The sequence below is a fragment of the Spermophilus citellus genome (genome assembly GCF_964194105.1).
Source record: "Spermophilus citellus genome assembly, chromosome: 3".
NCBI lineage: Eukaryota > Metazoa > Chordata > Mammalia > Rodentia > Sciuridae > Spermophilus > Spermophilus citellus.
The window spans coordinates 139,226,375-139,239,650 of record NC_138184.1 but is presented as its reverse complement, the minus strand read 5'-3'; the positions used below and the strand labels follow the sequence as shown (position 1 = coordinate 139,239,650).

Below are 13,276 nucleotides of genomic sequence, written 5' to 3'. Positions count from 1 at the left end.
GTCAAGTTGTGACTTTTTCCAAGTCTCAGTTTTTCTGAGTAGTTTAGACAAATAGAAGCTTTGATTGGATAAAGCATCTTTAGTAATCAAGGTTTCTAATGTATCACATCCATTAACTTTCTTGGTGATGGGTGGAATTAAAGAAAAAATTCTGGGGATTAAATCACCCTTTTAAATCCTTCATTAAAAATCAGCACTGTTTTTTTTATTGGTTGTTCACAACATTACAAAGCTCTTGACATATTATATTTCATACATTAGATTGACATGGGTTATGAACTCCCAATTTTACCCCAAATGCAGATTGCAGAATCACGTCAGTTACACATCCACAATTTTACATAATGCCATATTAGTGACTGTTGTATTCTGCTACCTTTCCTATCCCCTACTATCCCCCCTCCCCTCCCCTCCCATCTTCTCTCTCTACCCCATCTACTGTAATTCATTTCTCTCTTTGTTTATTTTCCCATTCCCCTCACAACCTCTTATATGTAATTCTGTAAAAAAAATAAAAATAAAAATAAAAATAAATATTAAAAAAAAAAAAATCAGCACTGTTGGCTATGAGATGTACCCTCATCCTTTTATTTGTGGATAGGATTTAGAATACAGAGAATATTTCCCACAAGGTTTAGAAATTTATGGTAAGTCAACTTTTGTGTTATTAATTACGTAAAGTGCTTTAAATTTATTTTTCATTAATTTGAAGTACTTAAAAAACTTTATATGTAACTCTTTGAGAACATCTCTAAAATCAAATATTCTTTATTAAAATTATTCTATTCTTAAGTTTGAGTCAAATGTGTGTATATATTGCTAGTAAATATTTTTTATCTCTTATTTTTCTCCTTCTGCTTCCTTTATACTTACTCAGAGATTGAATAAAAATACATACTTTTGAATAGGGAGATAATCTCTATAAGAACTATCTGCAACTGCAAGGCATGGTAACACACCTGTAATCCCAGCAGCTTGTGAGGCTGAGGCAGGAGAATTGTGAGTTCAAAGCCAGCCTCAGCAAAAGTGAGGTGCTAAGTAACTCAGTGAGACCCTGTCTCTAAATAACCTACAGAATAGGGCTGGGGATATGGCTCAGTGGCCGAGTGCTCTGAGTTCAATCCCTGGTATCAAAAAAAAAATATATTGTCTGCAACTTTGTGGAAAATCATGTGACCATATTAATATGGGTATATTTTTTGCTTACTTTATTTTGTTCCATTGATCTATTTGTCTATGCCCACCAACATTGCTAAATATTAATAGAATACTGTCTTGATTATTGTAATTTACAATAAGTTTTGATTTCAGGTATTATAATATTTCCAACTTTATTCTTGTTTTTTCAAAGTTACTATAGATATTCTAGCTTTTTTCCACATAAATGTTAAAATCAATTTGTTAATTTAAAAATATCCTGCTGGGATTTTAATTGGGATTGGGATTGCATTGATTCCATAGACCAATTGAGAGAAAATTAACATTATAACAATATCAAACAAGATATAATTTGCTCTACTTACTCTAGTTTATTAAGATGAAAGTACAGATCTTCATCTATTTAGGGCTATTTCATTTCTCAGGGAGGGTAACTTTTTCAGTGTATAGGTCTTACACATATTTTATCATATTTATTCCAAATTATTTTATATATTTTGATGCTATTGCAAATTACATTGCTTTATTTCACTTTCAAATTATTCTTTGTTGGTACATAGAAATACAATTAATATGGTACATGGGTTTTGTTTGATGCAACATTGTTAAGTCACTTGTTGTTAGTTTTTTGTATATTTAGTTAGATTTTCTTTTCTTTTTTTTTTTTATCCCCAGCCCTGCATTCTTTATATATTAAAAATACCAACCCTTTTATCTGTCATCTGTGCTATAAACAGTGTTTTCCTAGTTTATCACGTGTCCCATGGCTTCATTGCATAAAAGGTTTCTCTGCTCTCCCCACCTCTTGTGTGTGTATGTGTGTGTGTGTGTGTGTGGTCCTGAGGATTGAACCCAGATCATCAAGCATGCTCCTCAAGTGCTTTATCACTGAACAATACCCCAACCCCTCATCTGTTTTTAATTGGCAAATATGTAAACTTTCTTTTTTTTCATTTTTTTATTGATTATTTAAAGCATTACATAGCTCATGATATATCATCTTTCATACATTTGACTCAAATTGTGTTTTGAACTCCCATTTCACCCCAAATACAGATTGCAGAATCACATCTGTTACATATTCATATTTTTACATAATGCCATATTAGTGACTGTTGTATTCTGCTACCTTTCCTATCCCCTACTATCCCCCCTCCCCTCCCCTCCCCTCCCATCTTCCCTCTCTACCTCCCCTGCTGTTGTTCAATTCTCTCCCTTTTTTTCCCTCCCCCTTGCCCCTCATAACCTCTTATAATTCTATGTATCATTGAAGGTCTCCTACCATTTCCATGTGCTTTCCCTTCTCTCTCCGTTTCTCTCCCCCCATTCGTCTTTGTTTACTGTAGTCTTTTCCTCATGCTCTTCCTTCCTGTTCTGTTCTTAGTTGTTCTCTTTATATCAAAGCAGACATTTGGCATTTGTTTTTTAGGGCTTGGCTAGCTTCGCTTAGCATAATCTGCTCTAATGCCATCCATTTCCCTGCAAATTCTATGATTTTGTCATTTCTTAGTGCTGCATAATACTCCATTGTGTATAGATGCCACATTTTTTTTTATCCATTCATCTATTGAGGGGCATCTAGATTGGTTCCACAGTCTAGCTATTGTGAATTGTGCCGCTATAATCATTGATGCAGCCGTATCCCTATAGAGCGCTTTTTTAAGGTCCTCAGGGAATAGTCCGAGAAGGGCGATAGCTGGGTCAAATGGTGGATCCATTCCCAGCTTTCCCAGAAATCTCCATACTGCTTTCCAAATTGGCCTCACCATTTTGCAGCCCCACCAGCAGTGTACAAGTGTACCCTTTTCCCCACATCCCCGCCAACACTTGTTGTTGTTTGATTTCATAATGGCTGCCAATCTTACTGGAGTGAGATGGTATCTTAGGGTGGTTTTGATTTGCATTTCTCTGACTGCTAGAGATGGTGAGCATTTTTTCATGTACTTGTTGATTGATTGTATGCCCTCCTCTGAGAAGTGTCTGTTCAGGTCCTTGGCCCATTTGTTGATTGGGTTATTTGTTATCTTATTGTTTATTTTTTTGAGTTCTTTGTACATTCTGGATATTAGGGTTCTATCGGAGGTGTGGGGGGTAAAAATTTGTTCCCAGGATGTAGGCTCTCTATTTACCTCTTTTATTGTTTCTCTTGCTGAGAAAAAACTTTTTAGTTTAAGTAAGTCCCATTTGTTTATTCTTGTTGTTAACTCTTGGGCTATGGGTGTCCTATTAAGGAATTTGGAGCCCGACCCCACAATATGTAGATCGTAGCCAACTTTTTCTTCTATCAGACGCAGTGTCTCTATGTAGATGATCATGTTATTGGCAAATTAAAACAGTTTAACTTTTCCCTTTCCAGTCTTGGTGGATTGTTCTTTTTTGCCTTGGCTAGAACTTCTGGGGTGATATTGAATAGGAACAGTGAGAGTGGACATTCAGTTTTTCATTAAGTATGCTTTGCTACAGGTATTTTGTCCTGTATTTGATCTTCAAATATTTTGTCTGTGGCTAGTTGTAGCCTCTTTTTTTAAAAATTACAGCTTTATGGTTATACACAGTAGTTGGGTTCATCCTGACAAACTCATACATGCATGGAAATTGATTTAGTGATAGCCTCTTTAAGTTGGTTCCCAAGTCCTTTTCATAGAATAGGTACCTTGCTATCTGCTGTGGCAGTATATCTTAGGTTCTCTTGGGCATGATCTCCTTCAGACCCAGAATTAATCACTAAAATAAAAGAAATGAAATCTTCCAGCATGTTACTCTGAGTCAGAAATTTCAGCAATTGGAAGCTACTATGAAAATCAAAGTTAATATATTATCATTAATACATGGACTTTAAATATGGCTAGTGTCATAAAAATATATTCAGCTAAATTTCATATATTAAGTGTTAATTGTGCCTTATGTTTATGTAATATGTTTTCTTTTTTCTGTAGGTTTTGCCAATCAGTCAGATGATGATCAGGTCAATGTAATGGGTTTTCGATTCTTAGGTGGCTCCCGAGTTACTCTTCTTGCTTCCAAAACCTCTCGTAAGTAAAATCATGTTTTTACTGCTTTTGTAAGTTTCTATTAAGTACAATCAATCACAAAGCATTTTCGCATCAAGATTCCTGCAAAGGGTAAGGGTAATGTTTAGATATCAAAAACTAAGAGCCATCATATATAGGATGTAAAAGTTATGAAGATAGGATTGTGTTTTGTTAGAGATATATGACTGGTTTGGGGGATGAGAAGGGTTTGAGAGGGGGAATTTAAAGAATTGAAATGTTTTTAAGGTAGTTATATAGTAAACTAGGTTTTAGGAGTTTCCAGAAACTTGAATTGATTTTTTGATGTCTATATTCTTATGTTCCCAACTGGACACTGGTAGAGATGAAAGTGAAATGATTTTTGCTGATACTAATCTCAATAGGTAGAAAAGCAGTAATTATACAGTCAAGTTTAAGTTTCAATTGAATATACTTTATTGATTTATTCATATGAGAATAATAGTTGAAAATGGTCAATGCAAAACTAATGACTAATGTTTATAGTATACTTAAGTTACTGAACTCATATTATCATACACGTCTTCAAGAAAAAAAGGGAAATATTAAAAAGTGTTTAACAAATTTGTATTGGGGAAAATGTGTGTGTGTGTGGAAATAGTTTGAGCAAACCCTAATTTCTTTACTTCCTACTTTAGGCATTTTCAGTTGTAATTGTTTATTTTATAATAAGCAGAGTAAAATAAGGGTTATCTCTTTTATGCAAAAGAAAGTTGTTAGCAGGAGGAACATTATGAAACAAACTGTATCTCTGTGCCTAATATCATGATAGCTTTTGGAATTTGTAAATTTGGTGACTATTAAAATGAACTTGAGTACAACTGAATATTATAGAGTAAGTCACAGAAGTCAAAAACAACTCTGGGAAGAATGATTTAGTAGTTTTCATTGCCTTTGTGATCTGTCACAATTATTTAATTTTAAAATTATTTTATTGTAGTAAGAATACTTAATATGAGGTCTATTCTCTTAATGTATCTTAATTTTTTTTAAAAAAATTAACTCCTTTCTACTTTGTCATAATATTTTTCCCCAAGAAAGCAATGAAATATTTTTTCCCAACAAGTGTTGGTATTTTTTATTTCCCAACAAGTATTAAGAGGATATACATCATTATAGTGTATAAAACAATACTGTTGATTATAGGTACATGCTACTCTTTTGCTTTAGTTAACTTTTATCATTAGATGACATAATCATTTTGGTGATTATAATTATTCTTTTAAAGTTAAACTAAAAAATTTGTTGCCCATAGTTTTTGGGAAGTTACATATATCTGTCTCACTTCAGTTGATGGTGCTTTGTAAAAAAATGTAATTGTCCCAATCTGTAATTGGAACCATTTAAAAAAGGCAAAAATTATTGTTTGTGCAAATGAGGGTATTTATAGATAAAGCAGCTCTTAGAGTATTGGTGTTTACCACAATTAACTTCTTCTTATTAAAATTTTACCAAATAGCCATATAAAACTGATTTATTCACTTCATTTGAGCACATTGCAGTTCCTTGCCATAGCCATAGAGTAGTTTGACAGACTAAATAATGAAACAGAACAGGACTTTTTAAACAAAGACCCAGATAAACTGCACAAATAGAAGCCTGAAGAGAAGCCCCTATAATTTACTATTGGTCTTTTGGCTTCAGTGTCATAGGTTTCTACTCAGAGGATTTTGTGATAAAGGAGATGAGCATGAAATCTATAGATTTCTGGGATTGAGGCAGATATTCATGCTTCTTTCTACTTTTTCAGAATATTTATCCCCAGGAAAGCAATGAAATATATATTTTTTTCCCAACAAGTGTTGGTATTTTTCTTTTCTGTGAAAAGCATGTAGTGTTAATTCTAGTATAGAACTCTGGATTGACAGAAAAATCACAAAAGTTGAAGTAGTAAGGCTTACAAAACAAGTGAACTATGACAAAGGTAGTGTTCAGAGAATGGATTGGTTGTTGATGCCAAAAGTTCAGACAGACTGCAGATTCTTAAAATTATAAGCTCATCAGACAAAGCTATAACCTTGGGGGAGTGGATTGCTAAACTAGAGAGGAGGCTTTGGAGACAAAGAGATGGAATCTCACAGTAGTGGATATTGAAAAGACCTATTTGATGTTTTCTCCAATAAATGAGAAAAAGAAATACACCCAGACAAATAATTTTGAAATTTTAGAGTACTCAGATTAGAAAGGAAAAAACAAGCTACTCAACAGAAATAAAGAAAGCATTTAACTTTTCATCAAAATTGTTGGTTGCTATAGGATAATGAAGACATTTTCTCCAAGATTGAAGGAAAATACTTTTCAGCTTAGACTTCTGCATCCTGCTAAATTGGTAATCAAACAACAATGCTGAATAAACACATAATCTCAGTGTCACAAATTAGGGCTGAACAATTACACATAACAAATTTGTATAACTTCAGGTAGGCATTTGAAAAATGGAAAAGATAACTAATACATTGGACTTTTCTATATCCTAGAAGATTTTAACATGCTAGAGAGAGTAGATGAATCAAATAAGATCAAGTTTTAAAATAACTTCCTTATCCATTTTAATTATTTTGCTTTCAGATACAATAGTAGTTGTACATGGGGAAAAGGATTGGGCCTTCAAAAAGCCTTTCTTTTTATTTTATTTATTTTTTAATTTTTATTATTAGTTGTTCAAAACATTATATAGTTCTTGACATATCATATTTCATATAAATTTGATTCAAGTGGGTTATGAACTCCCATTTTTATCCCATATACAGATTGCAGAATCACATCGGTTACACATCCACTTTTTTACACATTGCCATATTAGTGTCTGTTGTGTTCTGTTGCCTTTCCTATCCTCTACTATCCCCCTCCCCGCCCCTCCCCTCCCATCTTCTCTCTCCTCCCCATCTACTGTAATTCATTTCTCCCCCTTGTTTTTTTTCCTTTTCCTCTCACTTCCTCTTATATGTAATTTTGTAAAACAATGAGGGTCTCCTTCCATTTCCATGCAATTTCCCTTCTCTCTCCCTTTCCCTCCCACCTCTCGTCCCTGTTTAATGTTAATCTTCTTCTTATGCTCTTCCTCCCTGTTCTGTTCTTAGTTGCTCTCCTTATATCAAAGAAGACATTTGGCATTTGTTTTTTAGGGATTGGCTAGCTTCACTTAGCATAATCTGCTCTAATGCCATCCATTTCCCTGCAAATTCCATGATTTTGTCATTTTTTAGTGCAGAATAATTTATTCACTGTGTATAAATGCCACATTTTTTTATCCATTCATCTATTGAAGGGCATCTGGGTTGGTTCCACAGTCTAGCTATTGTGAATTGTGCTGCTATGAACATCGATGTGGCAGTATCCCTGTAGTACGCTCTTTTAAGGTCTTCAGGGAATAGTCTGAGAAGGGGAATAGCTGGGTCAAATGGTGGTTCCATTTCCAGCTTTCCAAGAAATCTCCATACTGCTTTTCAAATTGGCCGCACCAATTTGCAGTCCCACCAGCAATGTACAAGTGTATCCTTTTCCCGAAAACTACAGAACCCTAAAGAGAGAAATTGAAGAAGATCTTAGAAGATGGAAAAATATACCCACCCTGTTCATGGATAGGCAGAACTAATATCATCAAAATGGTGATATTACCAAAAGTTCTCTATAGGTTTAATGCAATGCCAATCAAAATCCCAACAGCATTTCTTGTAGAAATAGATAAAGCTATCATGAAATTCATATGGAAAAATAAAAGACCCAGAATAGCAAAAGCAATTGTAAGCAGGAAGTGTGAATCAGGCGGTATAGCGATACCAGACTTCAAACTATACTACAGAGCAATAGTAACAAAAACAGCATGGTACTGGTACCAAAACAGGTGGGTGGACCAATGGTACAGAATAGAGGACATAGAGACCAATCCATAAAATTACAACTATTTTATATTTGATAAAGGGGCTAAAAGCATGCAATGGAGGAAGGATAGCATCTTCAACAAATGGTGGTGGGAAAACTGGAAATCCATATGCAACAAAATGAAACTGAATCCCTTTCTCTCACCATGCACAAAACTTAACTCAAAATGGATCAAGGAGCTTGATATCAAATCAGAGACACTGCGTCTGATAGAAGAAAAAGTTGGCTCCAGTCTACATATTGTGGGGTCGGACTCCAAATTCCTTAATAGGACACCCATAGCACAAGAGTTAAAAACAAGGATCAACAAATGGGACTTACTCAAACTAAAAAATTTTTTCTCAGCAAGAGAAACAATAAGAGAGGTAAACAGGGAGCCTACATCCTGGGAACAAATTTTTACTCCTCACACTTCAGATAGAGCCCTAATATCCAGAGTATACAACGAACTCAAAATATTAAACAATAAGAAAACAAATAACCCAATCAACAAATGGGCCAAGGACCTGACAGACACTTCTCAGAGGAGGATATACAATCAATCAACAAGTACATGAAAAAATGCTCACCATCTCTAGCAGTCAGAGAAATGCAAATCAAAACCACCCTAAGATACCATCTCACTCCAGTAAGATTGAAAGCCAGTATGAAGTCAAACAACAAGAAGCCTTTCTTTTTATATCTGTCAAAAGAAAGTGTAGTGATCTTGAACTGTGTTCATAAAATATCTTCAGAACAAGGGATGTGAGAGTCTTGTTTTACTTCATCTTGGTAGTCCATACCTTTGTTCTTTTGTCATTCAGCAGACATATTAGATATAAAGACAGTTGTAGCTCTTGTGTAGTTACTGGACTAGTATTGGGAGAGACAAACAGGTAAAGAGAATCACTAATAGAATGTCTGATGTGCTTACGGAAGCATGCGCTAAGTGCTATTAGATTCCAAAAGAATGAGACTCCACAGGAGATTTTTATCAGTAAAGAGTCTTTAGGATTGAGATGGACTTTCAGGTGGAGGGCATTCCAGGAAGAGGGAAAGGTATCTTCACATGTTTAGTAAAGCATGAGGTTTTTAGAGATCAGTGAATTGTCTTGAGTGTCTGAAACATCATATTGTAGGGGCTCTGAGACAGTCCTTTAATGAAGCCAAGAAATTTAGGGACAATTAATGATTGTAATGATCAAATCTAAAGCTGTTTGATGCTTAAGTCATGCCTCTATGAGCAGTTTAAATAATGAAGTGATTCATTAATACACTACTAGTAGTATTTATTAAGGAATTATCAAGGGACATCATGATTATTCTATAAATGCAACTTTTAAAAAGTCTTTTAAATGTAAGTGTAGATAAACTTCCCCAGTGTCTACTAATATCAAAGTGGTTGTATATTTAGACTATTATATCTATTGAAAATGTTCATATTATTTCTTCCAACTTAGGATCTAAAAAGCATTCATGTATTTTTTTATCTTACATTTATAATTTCCAAATACCATAAATTATATAGATGTATTGTTTATGTTATGAATACAGACATTTTTTATATTGATGTTTTTCAGATGTTCTAGCATGATATTGATATGATGCATTTTTGTGCCATGTTTAAATAAAAATATTCTTTTTTTCACTTGTTGAGTAGAGTGACAATTGACTGGGTTCTGATTATCCAAATTTCTTTTATTTGGAAACTGAAATGCTTATTTCCACTGAGCTGCCATTACAAGATGCAAAGAAAAAGAGATAAACAAATTGAGTGTTCACTTTGGCAGCTTTTTTGATTACTAGTATTTTTAAAATGCTTCTCTCTTTAAGCTATTTATAAGTAGAATTTTTTATTTATTCTTTCCATGAACTATATAATCTGGAAAGACTCCAAGGACAATATTAATCATATTAGAATGCTAACACTAAGAAAATGTTAATAATCAAAATAATGCTTTATAAATTTTTGACACATTGATTCTTGTTAATTCTTCATAATCTGAAAAAAAGTTAAGAATATTTTTCATCTTTCAGAATACCAAGTCCAATTTTTCATTTTTATTTTTCTTTTTTCCCCCTGAATGTTTATTGGAAAAAGAAGTTCAAAATTTAAAACTATAGAATGCATCATACATATTCAAATGTTTATTATGATACTGAGATTTCTATTATTTAGTGACAATAATACTAGATGAGAGTAGAGTATCAGATAGCTAGAATTTTATGTATATTTTGGTTTTTCATTTCATTTTAGATTTTTAATTTGTTTTACTCTATACTTTTGGTATTAGATGGTTTTTGGTATCAGATAGTTTTAATATTTTAGCCAATATTTTTGAGCACTAATTTTGTTCTAAATTTTAATAGTACAAAGACTAATTGCATTTGTATAGGTCTTTGCCATACAGTGTTATATTGAATCTCCCCAACAACCTTATGAAGGGTTTTATTTTCCCTTTTATGTAAATGAAGAAATTGAAGATTGGGTAATCTATTTTAACTAAAGTTATAGATTTAAAAATTTTATTTTTTCTTAGAAAATAAGACCTGAGAAACTAGAGGTTTCCTTCCTAGCAAGATTGCCCTTAATTGTTCCATATGGTACTACCATCTGTTACCTGGACCATGGTTAGAGCGTTCTAATTATAAATTCTTTCTTATACTTTTCCAATTCATTTTCTACTTGGCAGCTCTGATAATAAAAACAAACAAAGAAACAAGTGCAAATCACAATGCTACCTTCTACCTAAAAAATCTTGTGTTTATAATAATACACAAACTCTTTACCAAGCATTGCAGATCTCCCTGTGTGTTATGAGTCTGACATTCTTTCCGTTCCTAGTATGGATTTTTTTTCTGGCCTGAGGTCTTTGTCTTTGTCATTCCCTCTACCTAAAGGTCTAAGCTTTATGCACAAAATGATTAGTAATGTGGATTCTACACTCAATATTTTAGATCTTATCTCTGGCTTACAGTTTATCTGTATGACTTTGGAAAGATTATTTAATTGTCCATAAAACACCAGTAAATGTTTTTAAACCCATAAGATGGTAATAAAATAATATGATAATATTATATATGAATCAAATGAGCTAAACTCTCAAAAAAGCATGTGATACTTTCCTCGTAAATTGTAAGTGCTAGATAAACTTTAGCTCTGAGTATTACTTTCATTAGTATTAGTACTGATGTTGACCTCTCAGTGTGGTCCTCTATGATCATAGTATCTCAAGAAAACTCCCATTGGTCTTATCACAGCATCCTTTTTTATCTGAACCATAGTCCTTTCAAAACCTCTATTTTGTTTTTGTTTCCTGTCTTTCTCACTAGGATGAGGACCAGGATCATGTGTGTATTGTTTACTATTGTCTCCCCATCATTTATCTTTCAATGGTATATATTAAATGAATGAATAGATGTAGTGTTACCTTGGATCTATTGCATCTATAAGTAAGGGTAGTCTTTAGTTACTTCTTGTTCATAAAGTGAATTTCATTCCTTTGATTTTTCTCTTTCTTTTGAACCAATTTCACATGACATTTCTGTTACTTTATCTTTTAAATAGGGGAATTCTTTGCCCAATATTGGGAATTGAGATGTCTCTCTGAGAGAGATTATAGGTCCCTATTCAGATAATTCAAGTCTTTGTAAAAGTAGAAGGGAGAAGTTTAGATTTGTCCACTTTTCACTTCTCAAATTAGAGAATTTGTTGTCTACTATAGTCTACCAGGAGTAAGGGAGGAGCTCTACTTATAGGTAGCTAAGACAATTTGCCTCTCTGGGGGAAGAATTCGATTCACTACTGCCTTTGTTGGCCAGTCCACAGCATTCCTGCTTTCCCATGCCCAGTGTAAGCTGTGAATGAGGACTAAACCCAGCACCTCCAATGAGGCATCAGGGTAGGTGCTAATTGGGGTCATCCTTCTCCCTGAACAACTTAGCCCCTGGCCACCTAGGCTTGAAAGTACTACTGGTGTTTTGCTGAAAACCCTGTCCATATATTCCCCAGTGGTAAGTTGTGATCTATTTTTATACTTTCTTTTTGTTGATAGGTTTTCCTGGACGTACTTGAACATGCCTTGTTTCCAGATCTTGGAATACCTTCATGGTGATTTAACAGAAGCTGGTAGTCTATCTAATTCCAGTCATACTGATAATCTATCTTCTGGAGGAAGTCCTGGCCTCATAGTGGCATAGTCATTGTTATTGGGTGATGGCAGAAACAGTGTTCATTCTTCTGTCATCATACCATCTTTCTTAGACCCCACTGAGCACTTTGAGGGCAGAGGCTTTTGCTTTATTCTTGATTTTATCCCCAGTGTCTTAAAGAGAGTTACATAAATGAGAGTTACATAAATGAATGAAAGCATGGAATAAATACCAGTATGGGTTTAATATGTTGGATCTAAAGATTAGTTTGAATAAACTAGATTTAGAGGATTCTAAAACTATACTTTATCATCATCATCATCGTTCTTCTTTGTCCCTCTTTACCCCTACTTCCGCACAACTGTGCTTCCTCTAAAGCATTAAACCTTCAGTGACATTTACAAAGAAATGTAAAAACTATTATCTCTGATTTTGGGGTATCGGGAGTATAGGGGGAGCTCTGAGAGAAATGGTGTGACAGCAAAAGAGAATACCAGGGTTTCGCGTGTTCTATGGTAGGTAGGTATGCCTACCCCATGAATTGTATTCTATATATAGCTGAAAAGGAGAATGAGTAAAAGAGTGCTTGAGGCAGAGCCTAGGGCATATTAGCTTCTGTGTTTGAGAAGTCAAGGATTTTTAAGGATAGATGAAATTAAAGCTAGGTTCTTCCTGAGGAATAGGTAGGATTTGGACAGGTAGGGAAGGATACATATTATGAATTCCAGCTCTGACATTTAATTTGCTTTGTGATCCTTGACAGGTCACCAAAATTCTCTGTGCTTTGTTTTTCTTTTTATAGAAGGGGGCTATTGCAATAAAAATGCTTGAAATAGTTGGTGCCCAGCAAATAACAGTTGCTTGTATTATATATGTTATTGCCACAACTGCCTTCTTCATTGTTGGTGGAGGCATCACCGTCAACATCATCATTACCGCTGTCATTGTCACAGACAATACAAGGAATCTAGTTCTCTTGGAACTGAGGTTTCAGGGAAAAGAGGGAAACAAAATTTATGTTCAGATAGAGTCTTACTATAAAATCTCTCTTCAAA

General features: G+C 34.0%; 1 protein-coding gene across 6 annotated transcripts in view; it reads left to right on the top strand.

Moving 5' to 3' along the window:
* Positions 1–13,276, top strand: part of BBS9 (Bardet-Biedl syndrome 9) — a 512,444-nt gene that overhangs the window by 260,619 nt on the left and 238,549 nt on the right. For all 6 annotated transcript variants that reach the window (XM_081288277.1, XM_081288276.1, XM_081288275.1 and 3 more), the window contains one exon: positions 4,095–4,190. In XM_081288277.1, the coding sequence (XP_081144403.1) occupies positions 4,095–4,190 (96 nt within the window). The remainder of the gene's footprint in view (positions 1–4,094; positions 4,191–13,276) is intronic.